This window comes from Artibeus jamaicensis, unplaced genomic scaffold, assembly GCF_021234435.1.
Source record: "Artibeus jamaicensis isolate MK-2021 breed Jamaican fruit bat unplaced genomic scaffold, CSHL_Jam_final contig_1998, whole genome shotgun sequence".
NCBI classification, from domain to species: Eukaryota; Metazoa; Chordata; class Mammalia; order Chiroptera; family Phyllostomidae; genus Artibeus; species Artibeus jamaicensis.
In genome coordinates this window covers 1,542,919-1,568,943 of record NW_026521407.1, presented here as the reverse complement: position 1 = coordinate 1,568,943, position 26,025 = coordinate 1,542,919, and the positions used below count along the sequence as shown (strand labels likewise).

The 26,025-nt window shown below is 36.1% G+C and overlaps 1 protein-coding gene across 1 annotated transcript in view; it reads right to left on the bottom strand.

Annotated features, from left to right (window-relative positions):
- NPEPPS (aminopeptidase puromycin sensitive) overlaps positions 1-26,025 on the bottom strand; it is a 65,478-nt gene that overhangs the window by 29,880 nt on the left and 9,573 nt on the right. Inside the window, exons 2-6 of the mRNA XM_037149896.2 lie at positions 24,167-24,251; positions 12,658-12,735; positions 4,051-4,172; positions 1,789-1,896; positions 217-417 (exon numbers count right to left, since the gene is read on the bottom strand). Of these exons, the coding sequence (XP_037005791.1) occupies positions 217-417; positions 1,789-1,896; positions 4,051-4,172; positions 12,658-12,735; positions 24,167-24,251 (594 nt within the window). The remainder of the gene's footprint in view (positions 1-216; positions 418-1,788; positions 1,897-4,050; positions 4,173-12,657; positions 12,736-24,166; positions 24,252-26,025) is intronic.

The window sequence follows — 26,025 nt, the reverse complement described above, 5'->3', positions numbered from 1 at the left end:
AAATTCCACTCTAATATTTTCTTAACCATTATTTCATAAAATGTTAGTGCAACACCAAGGCTGGTAGTCCCAAAATTCTATTACAAATAAAACCAAAAGTAGCACAACAAATTTCAGATTAACTTTTAAGTAACTGTACTAAGAATTGATCAGAAATGTAAATTCCCCAACCTGGATTTATGGACTGTTGGAACAATCCTCTTCAAGTACATTTACCTCTAACGCAAATTTTCCTTGCTCTGCTTTGCCAACAGGGGTGTAAACACGGACACACACACCATCTTTCGACCTTGTTTCTACAAAGTCATATTCACCCACAACAAATGCCACCAGATACGTAGACATGACAGGTGTGCGGGCAAACTTCACTTCCACTACATTCTCATCATCAGGGTATGGTTTCCGATCAATTACATTCTTTAAAACAAAAAAAGGAAAAATTTAAACAGATTTACAATAAATACAGAGCAAACACTAGCCCCAAACTGGAGGCTTTGTTGCCTCTTCTTCCCCCTTTCCGGAACTTATCTATCTCAATTCATCTAGTGTTTTTATGTTGTCAAGATCTTTCCTATTAAGAAGAAAAGGGATTTGATCACCCATTCACACTAAGAAGTTCAGGACTAAGGCATTAAAACTACTAAAGATTTGTGAGTAAATAGAAGTAACTTTTCTGAAATACCTATTTATATGCCAGGCACTGGGATACTTTAAGATAGACCTTAATACTTTTAAGTGAAATAAAGATAGGAGACAATAATTACTAATAAAAAGAAAATGCAATTGTGGAATCTACATTTTAAATAGGGTACAGATTTCTAGATTTGGATGGAGCATTCTCTGTACCAAGACTGGCTCCAAACAAACTTGTGGAGAAGCCTCCACTTTCCCCTTTGGCATCCCTCATCTCCTTTGGTGTTCTCCCTCTTTTTCCTATTCAGTCTCTCAGTTGCCACAGGATCTTTCTAGTCTTTCTTCCAAGAAGAATTATTTAAGAACAGACCTGATCAAACTCATACTAAATTGTAAATGAGTATTTTAGTTATAGATATTAGCCTCCTCTCTAAGAATACTTGAGAAGAGAATGGCATTCTATCTATGGAATTCTTTCTCCCAATAAAGGAAGCAAAAGCCAGTTACTTTCAGGTGCAGCAGGCTTTTCCAAGTTCCCCAGATTCATGTTTTAAGCTCTGGGCTACACTGTGTCTTAAAGCAGTCCTAGACAATACACTTCAAATGGTGCATGCTTACTCTATTTATGAATGAGATCAATGACATCAGTGAAGGAAGCACATTTCAAAAATGCAATTGGCCCAAAACCTAGATATACTTCATTATGTGGTTGTATCTTTTAGTATTTAATAAGAATATCAGATTCTGGGGTGATGAACAAGATACAATATACAGATGATCAATTACAGAACTGTACACCTGAAACCAGTATAATTTTATAAACCAATGTCACCCCAATAGATAAAAAAAGGAAGTCAATTTTTTCTTTCAGGTAATATTTATTAAGTTCAACACTTATTTAGATTTCTAAATTAAAAGAAGGAGATAATCATGTTGATACAGCTTACAAGGAATTTCTTCCATGATGTGGGAAACTCTCCAAATAAGGCAATTAAGAAAAAGAAGGCTTACTGGAAATAAAGAAAACTAAGATTTGTGTTCCTATTACGTAACAAGCACTATATTAAGAGTTTTCATGCTAACCCATCTAACCAGTAAACTAAATATGCTAAAAGCTTATTAAAAATTTCAACATACTTACGAACACATACATACCATGTTTGATAAAGCTACTCTGTCTTTAGGAACAACCAATGAGATATCAAAAGTGGCTTTGATGGCAGGCTCGTCCCAGCAAGGAAAAGCCCTCCGAGCATCAGTAGCCTCAAAAATAAATAAATAAATCGCTGAATTAATTTAACAGACTATTTCACAAAGTAATTGTCATCTCTCTCTCTCCATCTTAATTTCTATCATTCATTCTCTCATTCGAATATTTACTTTCTACTCAGCGCCAGGCAACAAGCTAGGCACTGACTACAAAGAAACACAAGGCTTACTATCACTGCCACACAGTAAGGAACTAGGTTTGCTATAGATTTACAATGTACAGCAATGATTTCAACTGGTGTATCAGAAGAATTTTTAAAAGATGCAATAAGCCCTGGCTTATTGTGGCTCAGTGGATTGAGCACCAGCCTGCAGAATGAAAGGTTGCTGGTTCAATTCTTAGTGAGGGCACATGCCTGGGTTGCAGGCCAGGTCCGCGGTCCATATTTTTATTTTTTTAAATATTTTATTTATTTATTTTTAGTGAGAGAGGAATGGAAAAAGAAAGAGAGGGAGAGAAATATCAACATGTGTTTGCCTCTCATGAGCTGCCTCCCCCAAAAAACTCTCCACTGGGGACCTGGCCCACAACCCAAGCATGTGCCCTAACTGGGAATTGAACCAGTGACCCTTTGGTTTGCAGGCCTGCGCTCAATCCACTGAGGTACACATGCCAGGGTCACAGTTGATATTTTTATCACACATCGATGTTTCTCTCTCTATCTCCCTCCCTTCCCCCCTTCTCTAAAATAAATAAATAAATAAATAAACTCTTAAAACAAAACAAAACAAAAAAACATGCAATACTGACTATTTGGTCAGGGCCACTGATATCTTTTCCCTTACAATGTTAAATTAAAAAATGGCAACAGTCAACACAATAGTGGTACATTGTAAATGAATCAAAATCAGATTGGCAAAAAAGAACATTTTTGGTGTGCCACAGAATTTTAGTAATTAGTTTATGTGTGCCATGAGATGAAAAAGGTTGAAAATCACTGATTTATAGCACTAATTTTAAATTATATATATTTTACTATTTAGTTAAATATTTTTATTGGTATTCTAAAACATTGAAAATTTTAGTGCAAATAGCTTCATCGATAATGTTAACAACACAGCATAGGAAGGTCAATAGTACACTGTAAGAAGTCAGAACTGGGGAAATACGATAGGTTGCCTCTCTTGCTTTTATTTCAAAACTAAAAAGATTTTCAGAATCTTTGATGTGCTTTATTCTTTATCTGGAACAGTAACAACAGGAATAAAGGCAGGAGTAGATGCTCTGTCAATTCTAAGCATGTCATTGTTGAACGGTACTTCTACAAACTACACATAAAACTGTCACCACTTGACCTACTTAAAGAGACCTCATTCTTTCTTTAAAAATGAAAACAGAGAATAGTTGTTAAAGCAAAATAAAATTTAGTGGTTCAGTTGCAAAAGAAAGAAATTAAAGAAAACAGAACAAAATAGGAAAATAGAACTAATGACAATATTCTGTGTTATGAAAAGAAGAAACAAAATATCCAGAGGTAGAAGAAGCACACACTTATGAAAGAAGGGCTTCTCAGAGGAAAAATGTTAGATGGCTTACTGCACCTGCAAAAAATTAAATTATAAATTCTATCAATAAATAATACGTTTGAAAAGTGAGTAGAGTGTAAGAAAAGAATTAGGAGCAGTAGTAGTACAGAAATGAATTTATACTAGAGGAAATGAAATGAATGACACGAGAAACAAGATTTAAAGGTTTCTAAAATATTCAAAGTGCAAAGTGATAGAAGCAATCAAAGGCACATTGGAGGGATAGACACTAAAGCTACACCTATTGTTAAGTGCTGTTCCTGAAGATGAGCTCCGAATACACACACGCGCGCACACACACAAGTAATACATTTTCAATACTTGAATTGCTTTTATACTGTGTACTGTTGTTAATTAAAATTATCCTCTTAGCATTTGACACCTATGGCTTTTCCTACTAAATAAGTAGTAATGCTGCTATATATACACATATAAAATCGTTCCCTGACCCACACTCCTAATTCCCTCCCTCCCCTAATGAAGACAACTGGCTGAATATAAAATAAAATCATGAATATAATTATGGTTAAAGTCACCTAGCCTCAAACAGTGGCACAAGTAACAGGCCTTTGACAGCGAATCTAGTTTAAGATGGCAGCACTTCAGAAGAGAACACCGTACCTCGAACTGGGTGACAGCAGCGTAGCGCACTTCTCCGGAGGGGGTGGTATATTTACTTCTATAGAAACCTTTCATTTTGTCATTCAGCTCTCCAACAAAATCTATCTTTAAGGTTCCTGTACCTGTGATTGAAGATAAATAAAGACCACTTTTAGGGAAATGTTAAGTACAAGTTATCAAAAACATGTCCTTAAGACACTAATTTGGCTGGTATTTACAAGGTTTAAATCAATTCTTCCTTTCTCAAATACTCCTCTTGGCAATGGAGAGAATACAGTGTTTTATTATAGTACATCTCAGACTGATCTTAAAGTAAGCCCTGAAGTCATACTTAGGATGGGTAACTGCTTAGACAGTTCTTTAAATTTATTAACTTTGTCTCAAATTACCAATACAGAAAGATAAAAACAGGAATGAACATTTATTATTAAATGTATAACATGCTATTATGCTTTAAAAGCATTATAAACTTGGAAGTAGGTACTGTCTCCATTTTTATAGATGAGGAAACTGAGGCTGAAAAGTTAAATAACTTGTCCAAGGTCACACAGTTAAGTAGCAGGAATGAGGTAAAAATTTAGGCCTATTTAATCCAAAATTCATGCTCCCTGACAATTTTACCATGTAAATTTGTCCTTTTTGATAATTTCACGCCAATATCTCTATTACTAAGATGAGACCCTATCTGTTCAATCCAAATGGAACACCGATTCCATGCTTTTGTGCGGAACTACAGGGAATACCAATGATTTGATCATCAAAACGGCATTAAAAAATCTCTCAGTCACCTCAATCATTTGAAATGTGATGTTAAAAAATACATTTTAATCAATAATTACTAAGTATGTATAAAATGACTATTTAACCTGAATATATATCCCATTGTTGTACAAAAGCAAAATCAATTCAGACAAAATGGGACTTTTTGTGAGTATATATAGTACTTTCTTCCATAACAGAAAAAAAAAAGTACTATGTAGTAGTCATCTACTAGATTCAGATGCGCGACAAAACAATAATCCCATCCTACGTTTTATAAATCAAGTCACAAAGACCCCAGAAAGATGTGTCTTTGTAAATGATCCTTGGACAGTGCCTGCATGTAACAGGATCTGGAGTGTGGGTATGGAACGAGTCAGGGACACAGGCCTGCAGAGTAACTGCCAATTGAACCCGAGGTGCTGTATCTTCAAGTGCGAAACTGTTAGTTTTGGAATGCTGTGGAACAATGACACTGGCGTATGCTCCTGGATGTTCACAAAGTCAAATCTTCACATTATAAAACTGAATTTGCTTTTCGGAAAGGCCCAAAAGTCACAGGCTCCAAGTCTACAGAATAAGTGAATGACAAACTGCAAAACATTTCTAGGCAAAACACTAAGTGTGTCTATGAAGTGAAACTGATGGTTTTCTTACATGCCACAAATAGGTTCTGAAAGTAATTTCAAGAGAAAATTTCAGACTTTTGCACCAAAGTCATAACTAAAGAAGTGCTACATTCTTAAAATAATCATGCTGGAAAAACAAAACGCAATTGAAGCGCAACTGAACGGACATTATTTTCTAAAAATCAGACATTCTGTCTGAAGGGGACAATGAACACTTTTTTCTTTTAAAGAGAATGGCAGATTACTGGACAGTAAATATGAACAAAGTAAAAGAATCGGAAAGAATTCTAACACAGCTGATAGTAAAGCCTTCTCTGTAAAGAATACAACATTTCTCTTTAGGAATTCGCTGATTTTTTAAAGCAGATACATTCAGATTTACAAGAAATATCTAATAGATTATAAAAACCCACTCTTTCTTATGTTACAATTCCCTAAATAGAATTGGTAAATCTGTTTTCACTAAGTTAAGTGTCAAGGTGTCTTTCATATAACTCATATTCCACAGTAAATCTACTTTCGACTTTTCCTATTTGGAATAAAACTCATAACTAAATAAGAAAGGCTGCTTACACTTTTACTCGGTTTTAAATCTCCAAGGCCATCAAACCATAACAAGATATTGACAGTGACCACTTCCAAAAGTGGCATACTAAACAAAATACAAAGTATTGGGAAGGGTTATTACCTGAAATTCAAACAAAACACAAGTTAAAAAATTTTTTTAAATCATTAATAAATTTAGTGTCACATTGTACAATACTAATTACAAAGTATTTACTATTAATATAGTAGAATTTTAGGGCAAGAATAAAAGAAAAAAGGAATTCTTAATTTCACTTATCAAATTTATACCACACTGAAGAACTGATTGCCAGGTCATCTACTTTTGTACCTATTTACACATTTAATTTACAGTGCTTCCTCAAATTATATACAATATTTCAATATTCAGTATTTGCTTGGGATGATAACCTTCTAAAAACATACAATGAGCTTGTTTATAAATTAAACAACTGAAAACTTGGGACTTCCACCAAAAAATTTTGTTTGACATTTAGGAGAGTATAATTGTTGTAAAAGTCAAGGTAGATCTTGAAATATTAAAAAAAAATTTTAGCCCTGGCTGGTGTAACTCAGTGGATTGAGCGTGGGACTGCGAACCAAAGAATCACGGTTCAATTCCCAGTCAGGGCACATGCCTGGGATGCAGGTCAGTTCCCAGCAGGGGATGCATGAGAGGCAACCATACACTGATACTTCTCTCCTTCCCTTACCCTCTAAAGATAAACAAATAAAATCTTTAAAAAAAATTTAATGAGTTACTAAATTTATAAAATCAAAGACAAACTATTCAAACAGGGAGTAAAGGTCTTTGCCTTGTGTCACCGCTCCTTATGATCCTCTTTTTCACTCTTCAAAATGTTAATATCTTGCCCTGGCTGGTGTAGCTCAGTGGATTGAGCGCGGGCTGGGAACCAAAGGGTCGCAGGTTTTATTCCTAGCCAGGGCACACGCCTGGGCTGTGGGCCAGGTCCCCATTGGGGGCCACATGAGAGGCAACTACACAATGATGTTTCCCTCTCTCTCTTTCTCCCTCCTTTCCCCTCTCTAAAAATAAATAAATAAATAATCTTTTAAAAAATGTTAGTATCTTCTAGTGTTTCTCCGCAGAAATGCTACTCTACAGGGTCCTTAACCACTGATTCCGAGGTTGTTAGGTCTTACAAAGATTACAGCAACTTAACCACTATCCCACAATGGTGCCAATTTCAGAAAAGATGTTTTAATAGCAATATCACAGCTGACATGGCTATCAAGTTTATGAGGCTAAACATAAAGGTTACTAATGTCCTCCTAATACATATTCAATATTTACTCCATTACCAGAACCTGCAAAATTTTGAGAAAGTAAGGACTTCATTCTTAACAGAATGATTGGGTAACTGTGTCTGAGAGAATCTAGGGAAAATGTGAAAGCTAATGATTTTTAAACAGATATTTATAGATATTCAATAATTCACTATAGGAACATCTACAAATAAGATACTTTTAAAATTCTAACTTATATCAGTTACTTATTTATATTGTTGAATTAGCTAAAAATCTCCAAAACTCTGTCAAATGATAGTATACTAGAGACGACAACTTTTCCTGACTTGTTCCTGGAATATTATGTGTGACATGCTAACTTCTGTGTTTTTAAACAGTATGTACACAAATGCTCACACAAGCATGCTACAGTTTTGAAAAAATGTGGAGGAAACTGATTGCATCTAAGGAATGGAGCTGAGAGATGAAGACAGGGATATCATGGCAAACATATTTTCACTACATAGCATCTGAATTTCAAACCACGTCCATGTATTACATAGTGCTCAAGTTTATAAATCCAGGCTCTGCTGTTTACTAGCTGCAGACCTTGGGCAAGTTATTTAAGTTATTTAAACCATTTCTGTGCCTTAGTTTCTTTATCTATCAAGTGGGCTGAATAGATCACATCTCAAAAAGGATTTAAGTAAACTAGGATTTGTGATGCACATCTGCCAGTACCTAGCACAGATTAAGCACGAAATAGATACATGCATACATTGTACACATACACATATATACACATGCACATACCACACACACACATCATCAGGGAGTTTCTGTCTATTCCTACCTGGTAAATTCTAGTAAATACATTCTGGCTTCTTTTAATAAATACAGCACCTTTAGCTTCTTTGATTTAATAAATGGTGCTATCATATTTCCTGATGCTGAACTGAATCTATGGTATCTTTTTTTTTTAATACATCTTAGGTTTAGGTATCTTCTTGGACTATTTTAAAAACCAGTTTTTAAATATTTTAATGGATATATATATTTTTTAATATTTCTTATTTAATTATTGTTCAAGTACAGTTTTCTGTCTTTTACTCCCATCCTAGCCCACCCTCCAATTTTTAAATATTTTTGCTTCTCTCTCCATTTTTTATTTCATTAATTTCTGCTTTTAAATCTTCTACTTTCTTGAAGTTACCTGCTCTTTATGTCTAATTTTGATCTTGATGCTTAGCTAATTAATTTTTAGTCATTCTTAGCTAAGTATTTATCCACTCTGAGTAATGTTTTACCTCCATCCCACATGTTTTGGTATGTAATAATTTCATTACTCAGTTCTAAAAATTTTCTAATTTCCATAACAAGTTGTCTTTGACTCTAATTTCAGAGATTTAATTTTTCCAAATATGAGAAGCAATTTTGTTTCTTTTGCTACTGACTTTAATCTTTTCACAATGTAAACACAGAATGTAGTATATAATGATATAGATTTAAAATTTCTAAATATTTTATTTTATATCTATCAAAGTAACAGATCATAGCTTATAACTCATAGTACTACAGGCTTATATATATAACCTGCAGGCTCCTACCCAATGGTACCCTACTCCTCACAACACTGTCCAGAGTAGCAACTCTGATCTCTAAATATCTCGTTTATAAGCTGTTTCTTCATTGTTCTATTTTTTTTTAAAGACAGCTTAAAAAATAGATTTTATTTATTTATTTTTATAGTGAGGGGAAAGGAAGGACAGAAACATCAATGTGTCGTTGCCTCTTGCACACAACTTACCAGGGACCTGGCCTGCAACCCAGGATTGTGCCCTGACTGGGAATCAGCCCAATGACTCTTTGGTTCACAGGGTGGCACTCAATCCCCTGAGCCACACCAGCCTGGGCTTCATTGTTCAATTTTATACATTACTTCCTTCTTACTACTGAAAGTTTTTGGTTAAATTACATCTCCCACTCCTACATCTTTTTTTTTTAAAGGAAGTCTTTTTTTTTAAGGTTTTATTTGTCTATTTATTTATCTATCTATCTAACTATCTATCTATTTATTTATTTTAGAGAGAGGGGAGGGACATTGAGAGGGAGAGAAACATCAATGTGTGGTTGCCTCTCAGGTGGCCCCCACTGGGGACCTGGCCCACAAACCAGGCATGTGCCCTGACTGGGAATCTAACAGGCGACCCTTTGGTTTGCAACCCGCACTCAATGCACTGAGCTACACCAGCCAGGGCTCCTACATCTTTTAAAAAGATTTAAATATTTTCTGCCCTTACAAATCTGAAAATATATATATTGTACCCTCTTAAATTCAGTTTGGATAAGCATGGATTTCTAGGTTGAAAACCACATTCTCATAATTTGGGAGAATGGCTTCATTCGAGTTTAGTTTCCATTGTTCTTGATGGCAGTAAGTCTACTGCTATTTCGAACCCCAAACTTTGAAGGTAATCTGCTAGCCTTCCCTTATTCCTCCCAAGCCCTTCACACGGGGTAGAAACTGTTTGAGAGCCTCACTTTATTCCTGAAAGTTCTAAAATTTGCTTTGGTGTATGACTTTTTACTTTTATTGGGTTAGTCCATCTCAATGGTGTATCTTTTCAGACTGAAGTTTCCTGTCCTACCAGTTCAAACAAATTTCTTATTTTGTGTCTTTAATAATTTCCTCTTCCCATTTTCTCTGTCCTCTTTTTCAATTGTTGGATCTGCTAGACTGGTCCTTAAATCTCCCTACTTTTTAGAATATTACCCTATTTCATCTTCCAAAACTTCTACTGGATTTTTTATTTCTACTGTATTATAATTTCCAAAAGACGTCTTGCTCTTACTCTTTGTTTGAATGTATTGTGCCCTCTCCTTGTTTAATGAACATAACATTAACAATATCTAAGGATATTAATTCACTTGTTTTTTCTGAGAATTTCAATTGTTTTGCTTCTCCCAAGTTCCTATACTTCTATTACACTTATTATTTTGCTTTTTGTTCTATCTTTCATATTAAAAGTTTTATCAAATGTCTGGTAATTGTTGCCCCAGTGACTTTAGACGCAGACATGCTACTTGTTTTGATAAAGAAAATGTGAATGAGCCCCAACTGGTGTGGTTCAGTGGACTGAGTGCTGGCCTGGGAACCAAAGGGTCGCTGGTTTGATTCCCAGTCTAGGGCACATGCCTGGGTTTTGGTCCAGGTCCATGGTGGTGGGCACGCTAGGGACAACACACACTGATATTTCTCTCCCTCTTGTTCTCCCTCCCTTCTCCTCTCTAAAAGTAAATAAATAAAATCTTAAAAAAAAAAAAGAAAATGTGAATGGACATCATATACACCATCCATGCAGAAGCTTCAAATGTCTTTGTGATCCGGCTCTCTGCTCATCCCTGAAGTTCTCTGACCTCTGCCATGTGAGAGAACAGCACACTACCAGTCACAGCTGCTCACTACAGATCCGAGACCCAGAAGACTTGTGAGCTGCGTGGAGCTCAGGAAAGTTGGCGATATGGCTACAGAGGATCACTAGTCCTTACAGGACCATGTACACACAAAAAGTATTTGTTGTGGGCGGGAGGTGGGGGGCTGGGATGGGAGAAATAGACAAAAAACTGTACTTGAAAAATAACTAAATAAAATTTAAAAAAAAAGTATTTATCGTAAGCCACTGAGATTTGTGATCCTATTTTGGGGTTAAAATATACACATATACTTATATATATACACACATAGAATATTTCTAAAAGGATTCACAAAAAAATGGAAGTGAAAGGTCAGAGAGAGGAAATATCAATTTTTGTTTTATTTTTGGGTGTTAACACATGTTCATGGCAAAACATTTGCCTTTATAATAATATCCTAGCTAGAAAAAATCCTAGCTAGAAAAAGGCATAATGAAAGGTCATTAAGAGCCCTGAGTAAAAGACAACTTGGCCAATTAAAATTTTCTCTAAAAACACTTTTATATTGAGGTAATATATTCTCAGTTTAAGAATTATGGGAACCAGAGAAAGGTATAAATAAGAATAAAAAATATCCAATTATGTCAACAACCAGACACATAATTTTATTTGTACCATTTCAGAGACATGATTCATCACCCTGTATATGTAATTCTGTATTCTGCTTTTTAATTTTATATTAAAATAAGCACTTTACAGTTTAAGAATTCACAAACCTCACTTTTAATTGCTATATATATTCTACCACACAGACATGTCATAGCTTAATTATTTCCTTAGTGCCTTAGTGTTGGACAAACACATTAATTCCAGTTTTTTCTACATTAAGTAATGTCTCGGGAGTCATTCCCAGGCATAAAGCCTTTCCTATATTTATGATTTTTCTTTAGGATATATTCCTATTACCAGAATTGCTAGGTCAAAAGACTTGAACATGTTAAGTTCTTTTGATACATGCTGCCAGACTGCTTCTAAATACATTATATGGATTTACACTCCCGCCAATAACATCAAGGCAGCCACATCATCAAGAATCCTTAAAGGACAGGCAAAAACTAGTGTATCAGTAACTGATTTGAAATTTCTCGTTACTAGGATGCTGAATATCTCTTCACTAGGATGCTGTTTATCAGACATTTGTATTTTCTTTCATATAAATTATCTGTTACTTTACATTTGCTCATCAGTCAAAATCTTAGTGCTTTACAAACAGATTTGTATATAATTTTTCTTTCTATATTAAGCTTGGAAAGTGTTCGATTTTCTTTGTGGTTTTATACCTAATAATGACAACATACCAATAAATTTTTCCTTCCGTGCCGTCGCTAGCATAATATTTACCTAGTCTCTAGTTGTGTATCAAAACATCTGTGGATATTCATCTTAAAGATTTGGATTCAATTAGTAAAAGATGGAGCTAGGTAAATGTATTTTTTAAATTATATTTATTGGGATGACATTGATTAATAAAATTGATAAATGTATGATAAATTGATAAATGTATGATAAATTGATAAGTTGATAAAATTGAAATGAAAAGGAGAAAACGCATTACGTTCTAGGGTAGAATGAGAATGAGTTTTAGGTCTTTTCTTTCTCTCTCTTTTATTTCTTGGTGGTTCAAAAGTTGCATTGAACCTGACTTTAATCTGCCTAAAACGTGAGGGGAGGCCCTGGCCAGGTGGCTCAGTTGGTCAGAATGTCATCCTGATACATCGAGGTTATGGATTCGATCTGCAGTCAGGGCACGTACAAGAATTAACCAATGAATGCATAAATATAATACATGTTTCTCTCTTTCTCAAATCAATAAAAAAATTAAAAAACCCCCAAAAACCCATAAGGCGAAAACGTAGCATACAATATTTTTTTGGAGGAAGAAGGAAGATGCCATTATTCATCATGAAACTTTACAAAAGCTTCTTTCTCTTACCTGGTTGGAGAGTACTAGGAAAAGATAAGGTGACTTTTTCATCTTCATTCTGATAATTAAATCCTGTAGCATGTATTTCTGGAATGGAAAAAAAAATACAATAAATCTAACTGAACTAATAAGGTCAAATGTAGACTACAGAAATTAACACTTCAAGAGCAAAATCTCTACCAAAACCAAATATTCTTAATTAAATAAATTAAGTTCCTACTTATAAGAGTGTCATCTCTAACCTATTTAAGGATATAATGTGACTATGTTAAATATGCTCCTTAAAACAATCCCTGTACTTCCTATTATATTAACTCATAAAACTTTATGATACAAAGGAAATGCAGCTTATAAACGTGAAAAGGTTTCCTACCAGATTCTCAGGACTGCTTCATTCTTACCTCTGTGTGTCAATATTGCTATGTTTCTGCCTTAGTCATAAACATTTGAAGACAGAGAAAACTGCTGAGTTTTCAGTGTTAGAGATACATCAATGAATGTTCTATTCACCACCCAAAGACAGGTAACAAGTCTAAGACATAAATCATACTAACTTCCAGTAAAATTCTTTATACATCTTACAGAAATAGAAAGGTGAAGACAGTCATGTGGGTTAAATTAAGACCACCAGTTACTCTCTAGCAGGAGTGAGAAGAAACTGCTTATTTGCCTGCAACTTCAGAAAACTTAACTGACACCTCAGGCAAAGCTAAACAGATTAATTTCTAATCATCTTACATTCACATCCCAAATGAAAATCAGCAGTCAAAGAGGTAGCCTTAATAAACACAGGAGAAGATCATTAACTTTCAAGGAAATGCAAGTCAAAACCATAGTGAGATACCACCTCATAACCACTATTATGAAATACTAATAAATAATAGTAGTAATAAAAAGGTAATAGTAAGTATAAGGGAGGATGTAGACAAATTGGAGCCCTCACAAATAGCTTGATGGTAATGTGAAGTACACCTGCTTTGGAAAACAGTCTGGCAATTCCTCAAAAGATCAAATATAGAGTTATCAATCTGACTCAGCAATTCCACACTTAGGTATACATCCAAGAAAAAGGAATACCTATATTGATACAAATATTCATAGTAGCATTATTTGTAATAACCAAAGTGGAAACAACCCGAATGTCCACCAATTGATGGAACACAGCAAATGTGGTATACAACAAAATATTATTTGACAGCAGAAGAAATGAAGTGCTGATATATGCTACAATGTGGATACCCACTGAAAACATTATGCTACATAAAAAGAAAGAAACAAAAGGCCACCTATTTTTAAGAAATGTCCAGTAAAGGCAAATCCATAGAGATAAAAATATAGATGAGTGGCTGCCTAGGGCTGATACATTAGTGATTGAGGGGAAATGGGAAGTGACTGGTCACAGGTGCTTTTCTTTGGTTATGATGAAAATGTTCTAAAAGTGATTCTGGTGATAATTGTGCACCTCTGAACATAATAAAAACCACTGAACTGTACACCTTAAATGAATGTGTCGTTTGGGATGTGAATTAATCTAGATATAACTGTTACTAAAAGAGTGAGGTGGTCTCATCAGCCACAGGCTTGGTTTGATACAGGTAACAGTGATTCAGATTTAATAAGATTTTATGAGCCAGACAAGAAGCTCACGATTCATTCTTTTTTTATGAATTACCCAAAGATTGAATTTCCAACATTTCTAATATCATTATGGTTCAAATGTCTTTATAAAGCCAAATCTTTACAAAACCAGTAAGAAACTATAATTTCAGATTTTAAAAGAACTTTTATCAATTACCTCTCATTTCATGGATGAAGAAAATGAGGTATACAAAGTGACTTGCCTGAAGTCACACAGCAGGACCAAAAGTCAGTTCCCTTCCTACTCCCATTGCCAAAATTCTCTCTACTAGCACAAGCTAGCTCCTAAATTTGAACAGAAACTCAAGACCTGGTATATACGCAATACTGACAAACCATCTACTGCAACAATGACTTTTGCTGGCAAAAACAAGATCTTTGCTCTGATTCCATAAAATTATACTTAGCCTGTAAGAAAGTCAATGTTACCTCAATGCACAGGAATGTACCTTTCTCCAGTGTGGTAATGCAACCCATCCCTGAGAAGCTGGTCAGGGAGAATTCTCTTTTTGTGTGTGAAGGGCAGGGCACCCTGCAATGGGTTTGCCCACAAGAGGGGCCCATTTTTAAATACATACATTCATAAACAGAATGTACCTTTCTGACTAATATAAAACAGCATTATCACAACTCTGAATTACTGTGATCCAAGACCATTTCTATAAAGGTTTACTAAAGCTAACTTTTTACAACTGCACAAAAAAAGCTTCAAACTGGTAAAAAATGAGAACAGAAAAACAAAAGAATAGCAGTTTTTAAACGGAAACAATCAAGTATTGTACTGCTAGATTCCATTTTACAGCACATGTGATTCTTCTATTACTTGGATCAATCTATTTTGGGCAGATAAAAAATAAAAGATTCAAGAATTGCTTACAGTAAAGCCTTCACTTTGGGCATATGTATAAAAAAAGGTAGATTTAAAGACAAACAATGGTAATTACATTAATGTAGGTGGATTAAAGGCTGTATTTAGAAAACAAAGATTTTTCAGAATGGAACAATAAAGGAAAAAAGTACAATGAGCTAGTTACATGAGATATACCTAAAACATACAGATTTGGAATGCATGAAGGTAAAGATGAAAAAATATGACATGCAGCCCTGGCTCAGTGATTGAGTGCTGGCCTGCAAACCAAAGGGTCACCAGTTCGATTCCCAGTCAGGGCACACGCTTGCGTTGTGGGCCAGGTCCCTGGCAGGGGACACACAAGAGGCAACCACACATTGATGTTTCTCTTCCTCTATTTCTCCCTCCCTTACCTTCTCTCTAAAAAATAAATAAAATCTTTTTTAAAAAGGGAAAAATCAGTAAAAATAAAGATTTAAGCAAAATTAATAAACATGACTTAATAATACATATATAAAATATTATATTCAGTAACTACAGAATCATACTCTTTTTAAACATAAGCAAACATGTAAAAAATTTACCACACTGGAGCCCTAAAGCAAGTCTTAAAGTCTAAAGTATTAAAATCATGTACTGTCTCCACTGACCATAATAAAATTAAAACTAGAAAACCTCCAGGTACATCTAAACATTCCATAGATCAAAGATCAGAATATATTTTGAAAAAAAATTATAAAAAATACTCCATATCAAAAAATGTGGAAGCAGATCAGTGGTTGCCTGAGGAAAGGGGAGAAGAGTAGGAATGAATTACAAAGGGGCATGAGGAAACGTAGGTGTGATGAATGTGTATTATCCCATATTGTATTTATAGGTTCTATGTCAATATTGCATATACCTTCATGTGGCTATTAAAAAAAGAAAAGAGCCCTGACCAGAGTGGCTCAGTCGGTCGGAATTTCATCCTGTAAACCAAAGCTCATAGGTTCGCTTCGGCCAGATTTGGTACCCCCATCCTCCTATCAAGACACGAGTGAGAGACAACCTATCGATGTTTCTCTCCTGCAGAGATGTCTCTCCCCATCCTGTCCCCTCTCTCTAAAATCAACAGACATGTCGCTGGGTGAGAAGAAAAAAAGAAAAGAGAACAAACAGGAGGCAGAGGCACAGGAGGGGAAGCAGCAGCAGTAGTAAGAGCAGTAACAGTCACTACCAGCAAAATTTTTCCTCCCAAACAAACGAAAAAAAAAATGTCTGGGGTGCAGCTAAAGGCAATAAATTTTTAGGAGGAAAATTTACAGCTTTAAATAAATATACTAGAAGAGTAATTAATAAGCCAAGCATCTACCTCGAGAAATATTTTTTTAAAGATTTTATTAATTTATCTTTAGAGGGGAAGGGAAGGAGGTAGGGAGAGAAATATCAATGTATGGTTGCCTCTCGTGTGTCCCCCACTGGGAACTGGCCTGCAACCCAGGCATGTGCCCTGACTGGGAATCGATCCGTGGTTGTTTAGTTCCCAGGCCCATGCTCAATCCACTGACCTATACCAGCCAGGCCAAGAAGTATTTTTTTAAATTACAAAACAAATCCACAGAAAGTAGAAGGAAATAATAAACAGCAGAAGTTAGGGAAATGAAATAAGCATTCAATTGAGGACTTAAAAATCTAAAGTTGCATTCAAGGACAGATAAAAAGCTTCTTAGACAAGAAAAAGCTAAGGGAGTTAATCATCACCAAACCAGTATTACAAGAAATGTTGAAGGGACTTCTTCAAGGCTTCTGGCCAAGGTGGTGAAGGAGGTAAATGCATCATCCCACAACCACATCAAAGTTACAATTGGTCCTGGCTGGGTGGCTCAGTTGGTTGGAGTGTCATCCTGTACACCAAAAGGTTGTGGGGTCAGTCCCTGGTCAGGGCACACAACTACGTTGTGGTTCAATCCCTTGTCGGGGCAGGTACCAGAGGCAACCAATCGATGTTTCTATCATATCGATGTCTCTTTCTCTCTCTCTCAAACAAACAAACAAACAAGCAAGCAAATAAATAAAAGTATGATGAAAATCATAACTAAACTACAGAACAACCATCATTCAGAACCACCTGAAATCTGGCTAAATGGAAGTTCTACAACTGTGGAATTGAAGAAGCCACACTGAGACTGGTAGGAGGGGCAGAGAGACAAGAAACAGGCTGGTACCAAACTGAAGTGTGGCAGTTAAAATCAAGAGGAGTATCTTGGATACGGAGGTCCCCCTTAAGAAACTAGGGGTCCCAGTGCCAGAAAGAGAAGTCCCCATAACTTCTGGCTATGAAAAGCACTGGGGGTTATGTGTGAATGAGAGGGAGGGCTACTAAAGTCTCAAACATTCATCTTAAAAGGACCATGGCGACTTATTTACTGACCGACCATTGCTTCTGAGCTCCAGTGTTGTGGCACCAGCTCTAAAGGTGTCAGATACACACATACAAGGAAGAACTGAATTGTCTGGCATCAGGATGAGGGCTGGAAGGGCAGCTTTCTCCCAGACACAAGTGCTCACATAGGCCATTGCTCCTTTTGCTGAGCCCTCCCCCTGCAGAGCCAGCAGGTAGGTACCATATCTGGGTGTCCATCAACCAGGCTAACACTGTTTGCCCCACTCTAGTAATTCTCTGAGACCCCACCTCTCCCAACTTGCAGGCCCAACCAAGCCTTTTCCAGCAGCTTTTCCATACAAATAGTCTGTCTAGACTCATGCTATGGACTTTCCTATAATCTCTAACAAGCAGAATCGGCCTCAGTGTGCCACTCTTGCAAAGTGGTCTTGGTTCATAGCTTGCCTGCCTTGGAAACCTTCAAGTCCAGCTTAAGTAGCAACCATCTACAGACTGCTTTGTAGATCAGGCCAGGTGGCCCTGGATAAAACACAGGTGGTAGCTGGCCTTGGTCTGCACTTCCAAGGAGGCCCCAAAGCCAGTGAACAGCTTCAGACCACACTGAAGCACTACCCAACCACCTAAATGAGCAATACACCCAAGGGGCGGAGTCAGGGGGCACCAGAGCCTCATCCAAGTAAGTCCTGCTCCATGAGGTTGACTCCTGTACAGCAGATCCTCTGCTATGGTCACAGCCAGTCCTCACAGCCAATCTACTTGGGGGTAAATCCTTCCCAATGACATGCCAACAGCAATCAAGATTCAAGTACAATGGGAGGTGCACAGAGACCACACAGGGGTGGTGGTGTACCTGAGGAACCCAGCTTAGGTGACCTGGGAGACTGCACTGCACAGCACAAGACACCTATTACATAAGGCCCTCTACCAAGACCAGGAGACAGAGCAGCTCCACCTAATACACAGAAACAAACACAGGGAAGCAGACAAACTGAGGAGACAAAAAAACATGTCCTAAATAAAAGAATAGAACAAAACTCCAGACAAAGAACTAAACAGAATGTAGATAAACAATCTACCAATACAGAGTTCAAAACATTGGTTATAAGGATATTCAATGATCTCAGTGAGAATTTCAACAAAAAGATAGGAAACATAAAAATAGAGATAGAAAACATAAAAAAGAACCAGTCAAAAATGAAGAATAAAATAACTGAAATAAAAAATAATTACAGGGAATCAACAGTTGAATATATACACAGAAGATCAAGTCAGCAAATTGGAACATAAGAAAACACCCATCAGAAAAGAAAAAAAGAATAAAAAATAAAAAAGAAAGAAATGACAGTTTAAGGAGCCTCTGGGACGACTTCAAGCACACCAACATTCATTAGCCAGGAGAAGAGAGAGAGAGCATGGAACTGAAAATCTATCTGAAAAAAAATGATGATGGAAACTATCCTGCCAAGGTCAGTGTGACTCAGTTGGCTGCAGCATCGTCCCATAAACTGAGGGGTCATAGGTTAAATACCCAGTCAGGGCACATGCTTAGGTTGTGGGTTTGGTACCTTGTCAGGGTGCCGGGAGGGAGGCAGCCGGCCAATCAATGTTTCTCTCCCTCTAAAATCAATAAACATATCTTTGGGTGAGGATTCAAAAAAAAGGCCAAACTATCCTAACCTGGTGAAGAAAATAGACATACAAGTCCAGGAAGCACAGAGTCCAAAACCAAATAAACCCACAGAGGCCCATACCAAGACACATGATAATTAAAATACCGAAGATTAAAGACAGAGAGGATTTTAAAAGCAGCGAGATAAAGTTACCTATAAGGATGCTCCTATAAGACTGCCAGCTGATTTCCCAACAGAAATTTTGCAGGCTAGAAGGGATTGGCATGAAATATTCAAAGTGATGAAAAGCAAGGACCTACAACCTAGATTATTCTACCCAGCAAAGCTATATTTAGAACCAAAGGACAGATAAAGAGCTTCCTAGACAAGAAAAAGCTAAAGGAGTTTATCACCACCAAACCGGTATTACGGGAAATGTGAAATGATCTCCTTGCCGTGGTTTGGGGGGGAGCATTGATGTATCTCTCACACAGCGATGTTTCTCTCCCTCTCTTTCTCCCTCCGTTCCCCTCTCTCTAAAAGCAAACTAAAAAAAATCTTAAAAAAAATACAATAGCCCTGGCTGGTGTGGCTCAGTGGATTGAGCATGGGCTGCAAACCAAATGGTCACTGGTTCAACTCCTAGTCAGGGCACAGGCCTGGGTTGCAGGCCAGGTCCCCAGTAGGGGGGGGTGTGTGAGAGGCAACCACACACTGATGTATCTCTCCCTGTCTTTCTCCCTCCCTCTGTCTAAAAAAAAATAAATTACATTAAATACATAAATATAATAAATTTATAAAATTACTTATATAAAATATATAAACATAAATAGCATTATATTTTATTGTAAGAGATCTAATAGCTAAGATTCCTGGTAATTCCTGTAATTTGAAACTATTTACAGCAGAGCTTTTCCAGTGTTTTGTGGCAATTTGAAATATGAATTACAGGTTTGCCAAGATATTAATCTCCTTGACTCTGTGTCAGGCAGACAGGGCCTGAGCAATAAGAAACCTCTGCCACCTTCCTCACGTAAGCCTCTTCTTTCCAGTAAACCAAGAAAACACTATTGTTTTCTATTATTTCTGGGGGGTGGGGGGAGTTCAGAAGCATTGATTTGAACAACTAACTCTCCCACCTTAGCATTTAATAGCATTTAAGTTATACTTAGGTTCTTTTCATTTAAAATTTCCTTAGGAAGTTCTATGTCATATTTCAATATATTTGTATTAGAAATAGATATTTTCCCTTCTCTTTCAATCTCCCTGATTTGAGGGCTAGCACTTAATTAGTTGTGTATTTTGCAACACTATTACAAAAGAGATGGTGGTTTATTAATGTTATTATTAACCCACATGTAACTATAGGACAGAATATGTATTACTAATAGTTGGATGAAGACTTAGGATCAAGTGTCAGGAACCATTCCTTTTTCTCAAGTTAATAGTTTTGCTCTAAATTACTGTTTGGCAATATTTCATCAGACTAAGCTGTTTTATCCTTTCATTAAACACACACATGTACATATGCACACACTGAAAAACACAATCCTACTTCAAGAATAAACACGTTGAAGTTTACATGCCTTATATAGATAAACCAAAGTGATGTCGCTGGATCTGAAACTACATATTAGAATTTTGTGTGAAATACTATGTCACTCATGAAAAAAAAATTTGTTACACAGCCAATTCTACAAACATATATAACTAGCAGAGTATACTAAGGAAAAAGTCAGTACAAAACTTTCAAGTGATCATTTCTATGCCCAAGCCATCTATTAATGATAAATCTTGTCACCTGTCAGGACCTGAGTTCAGGCACTCAAAAGTTTGTATTTCTCTTGCGGAAGCCAATGACAATATTAATCCCTGCACTGTGTAGGGAGGTACTTTCCTTGTACATGCTTAAGTGCTAGTGATTTCACCAACCCTTGAAGTGCAGAACAGTGGGGAAAAAAAACAGTTTTCAACCCTGGCTGGGCTGGCTCAGTGGGTTGAGCACCAGCCTGTGAACCAAAAGGTCATACACAGGTTCAATTCCCAGTCAGGGCACATGCCTGGGTTGCAGGCCAGGTCCTTAGTCAGGAGCCTATGAGATGTAACTTCTCTCCCTCTCTTTCTCCTTCCCTTCCCCCCTCTCTAAAAGTAAATAAGTAAAACCTTAAAAAAACAATAAAATAAAGTTTTTAGCCATTTTTCTTACTGATTTCTCATTTTTTAAATATTACAAAGTAAGTATTCCAATAGGTTTTAGAATAAATTATTTCTGTTTAAAAGGCAGTGCCTTACTTTATTTTTTTTAATTTAAAAAAGATTTTATTTCTTTATTTTTAGAGAGAGGGAAAGGGAGGGAGAAAGAGAGGGTACAGGAGAGAAACATCAATGTGTGGTTGCCTCTTGCACTCCCTGCACCAGGAACCTGGCCCACAACCCAAGCATGTGCCCTGACTGGGAATCGAACCAGCGACCCTTTGGTTCTCAGGCCAGCACTCAATTCACTGACCCACACCAGCTAGGGTGGCAGTGCCTTACACATGCCAGCAGGTCTTTCTGGATTACTGCACATGTCACAAGATGGCCTTTTTCATCTTTACACAAAGAAGGCACAATTTTATGCCTTCAACTAATTTTCTGATTTTACCTTAAAACACCAAAGTTTGGTGGCTGCAGATATGCCAATCGGTCTTGCAGAAGGCAGTCAGCAGTATTAACAGGTACTACATGAGATTAGCTGGGTTACTCAGTGGGATCTCTGCCACTGACTCATTTGTTCCCTGCCATCAGCATGCAGCCTTGGAAGGAGTTGGCAGTCAAATCCACAACTACTTGTTTATAAAGAAACAACCTGTTGTGCTCTCTCATAAGATAAAAATTTAAAAATGCTACTATGTCCAAGGACAAAATTAAGCTATATATGTCTATGGAGAGACATACATAGCTATGCATCGAAGGCCAAATCTACCTTTGTTTCTGACTGAAACCCTAAACTGCCAAATTCATATACAACTTCCATTCTCTTACACTAAAATAAAATCAGCTCACTACACAGGACTCCAGGGGTTTCCTGTTGCAGTAGGAGAAATAGGTTGAAAAATGTACCTTAGCTAGTTCTAATGAAACTATTTTATGTATCTAAAATTTTTAGTGTTTTACCTGAATTCTCTCCAAATCCTCTACACTTCCTCTAAGTTTTCTTTTCTCTCCTGACCCTCTTAGTGAGAACACCAACACTGCTTCCTTGAGATGCAGATCATTCCAAGCAGGGCACCATTCAGTGACGCATATTCGAAACATCTAAGTTCTCAGGACTCTTACTTGACATTTTAGTAGAAGAAGACGGACAACAAACCTGAGCTGAAATCATGCCAGCTGCACAGTGCCCATCTCTTTTGCTACCTCCATCTGTCTACACTAGACACTATTTAAAAACCCTACACTGAACTTAAATGTTCTCCACCTACAATGAAGAAAGCTTGCCTCCATATGCTTGGCTAATGTGCTTCTGTGTTTCTTCAGTTAAAGAAATTAAATAATCTCTCTTTCATTTACCAAACAATTTGTTAAAAGTTGGCATGAATTCAAAATCCATTTGAAGGACCTGCTCCTCTAACTTAAAATCCAAGCAGTTTGATCTCATTTACAATCAACTGAGCATAAGTACTTCTTGGCAATAATACGCTCAACTGCTACTAATTTTTTTTTGTCTTTCGATAGATAATTTAAGAAAAAGTCATGAAATAAATATTGCCAGGGCTTAAAATGTTACTTGTATGTTTTTTTCAGTATAATGCAAAGGAGAAGGGAATCAGCAATACAAAATGTAAATAAAAAAGTCAAATTTCTAACTTATTTTATATCAAATGAGAAGACTTTCTTTTTTTAAAAAAGATTTTATTCATTTATTTTTAGAAAGAAGGGAAGGGGGAGAGAGAGAGGGAGAGAAACATCAATGTGTGGTTGCCTCTCACGCCCCACACTGGGGACCTGGCCTGCAACCCATGTATGTGCCTTGACTGGGAATCAAACCAGTGACCCTTTGGTTCCCAGGTGTAAGCCCAATCCACTGAGCTACACCAGCCAGGGTCAAATGAGAAGAATTTCTAAACTTGCTTCTCTGAAGCAAGTTTCAGAGTAGTAGAGACCAACAAATAAAACGTTCTGACAAGGAATGTCAAGATGAAGTCAAAAGTTAAAAGCAATTGAGCTCCAATATTAATACACCTGTGAGTTAACACCAAACTTGATAACTTTTAAAAATGCAGCTTATATAAAAATGAGTTCATGCCAGAACTGACTACTAAATTTAATCCTTGTTGTAATTACAAGGTCTAAAATAGTTCTCATTTTAAAGATATGCAATAAATTCCTACACATGCTATACCATGTTTCTTTCAAAACTTTTCTTCGCCTGTGACTAACTCCATCATCTAGCTTGTAACTTTCATATTTGATCTCATAAAGCATATACTTTTCTCTCAGTTATGAGTAAGACTTATCTCAACCTTACTCTATAGTTCAAGAGGAAAAAAAACCTTCAAGAAAACCACATATGAACTAAGCCTTCTTGTTAAACCTTTTGTGTTCAAATTACTTAATTTTTAAAATGTCTTAAGCTTTATATTTATATGTATAGTATTATATGCATTTTATATTTAAAGAAATGTGATCCATCTAGATCACAAAATAAGTTAATGTTTGAAATAGAATTAAAATTGTGACATTTCCTTTATCTCGTAGCACAGTCAAAATGTACTATTCAAACATTCCCCATGTACATCTAAAGAATTTTTCTATTTCTAAAGTAACAGTGATATCTTAGCAACCTAAAAATGTATATTTATCACAAAAGAACACACAAATACAAACTAGTGGGAATTACAATTGTTCATATAAATAATACAATAATTACTAAATAATACATGAATAAACTCTGTTCACAAAATCACAACTGTAAACACCTACTTTTGCCTGACCCTGAACATATCATACACACACAGAAAGGGACAACAACTTAAAATGAGAAACAGCTCTTACCTTCATCTCCTTCTGGTACATATGAAGCTGTAATAATGTCAATATCAGCACAATTCATCACAATCTGATTGGTTGCCTGCCTCACCTAAGAGGAAAGAAAAACCAGCGTGTCAGAAAGAGCCTCAGTAATAATATTAAGATTTTATTTATTTGTTTTTTAGAGAGAGGAGGAAGAAAGGAGGAAGAGAGGGAGAGAAACACCAGTGTGTGGTTGCCTCTCACACCCCCCACTGGAGACCTGGCCCACAACCCAGGTATGTGCCCTGACCAGGAATCAAACTGGCAACCCTTTAGTTCTTAGGCCCACGCTTAATCTATTGAGCTATACCAGCCAGGGCAGTAATAATATTTACATCTTCATCTCAGCCCAATGTGTGTCACTGGCAATTTTTTAAAAGATTTTATTTATTTTTTAGAGAGAGATGAAAGGAGGAAGAAAGTGAGGGAGAGAAACATCGATGGGCTGTCTCTCACACGCCCCCAGCCAGGGACCTGGCCCCAGTCCAGGCATGTGCTGGGTTGGGGAATCAAATCAGCAGCCCTTCAGTTCGCAGACTGGCACTCACCCACTGAGCAACACCAGCCAGGGTTGAATTTTTTAAACCCAGAAATCACTAAAATGTAAACTATTTATGTATCAATGGTAGAAATAAATGAGTAGTTTTATGTAATCCAAAGCAATTCACATTATATTAAAAGAAATAAAAGCATAAATATTTCACAGAATTTAAACATCTGACCAGTGAGCTAAAATAAAAGTAAGTTATTTCTACTGAAACCTTGATTATAACTACTTTTTAATTTCAAAAACATTTAATTAGAAAACATTTCTTATATGTTGCAATTAATTATGTATTACAACCCACGAAACCCATCGTGAGGCCTTTCACATGAACAGAGGAAGAAAGCTAGTATCTTAAACTATATCAAAACTTCATAAAACACTCTTTATATTTTTTCTTTTCCCAAAGAAATATTTTGGATGTAACAGACACTAATGACTCACCACCAAGACGAAATTAAGTTTTAGGGCTTTGTCTTACTTGCTTTAGATCCAAAAGGTAAATAAAATACAGAAATAATAAAAGCCCTTTCCTCTCTTCCTCAATGCCTGGAAATAACTACCATCCTAAGAATAATGTAGTTTCCTCATGTATGTTTAGTATATGTATAAAAATCAGCAAACAATGTTTTCAGTTTTACATAAATGGCATCAAATTGTGTATATATAACCTTTTGTAACCTGCTTTTTTCATTTAACATTGTTTCTGAGATGGGTAAATGCTGATAAACATGTATGTAATTCATTCATTTTAACTCCTACATAGTAGTATTCCATTCTATAAATAAAGATGTTATTCATCCATTTCCTTCATGAAGGAAGTTAGGTTACTTCCACTTTTTTTACTGTTATTTATAGTAGTGCTGTAATAAACATCTTGATTCATGTTTTCTTGTGCACATGTTTGCTTTACCAAGAATTGCCAAACTACCCTCCAGAGCCATCTCAACTGACACTTCCATGAGCAAAGAATGAACAAATCCCACTTTCAGCATTCTCCAAAAAAACTTTAAAGTTTTTGACAATATGATAGGTATCCCATTGTTGTTTTAATAAGAATTTCCATGATTACTATTAACATTGCTGACTAAGCTTTTCTTTTTGTGCCATTAAGTTTTGCCTATGCAAACTGCTTGTTTGTAACCTTTGTCCACTTTTTAATTTGGTTGTAATCTCATTTTTATATACTTGTTGCACTAACAAATCCAAAAATTAATCTCAAAAAAATCTCAAATTAATTTCCAGATATTTGAGTGGTCTAAATCTAAAAATTACAAAAATACAGATACCCTAAATC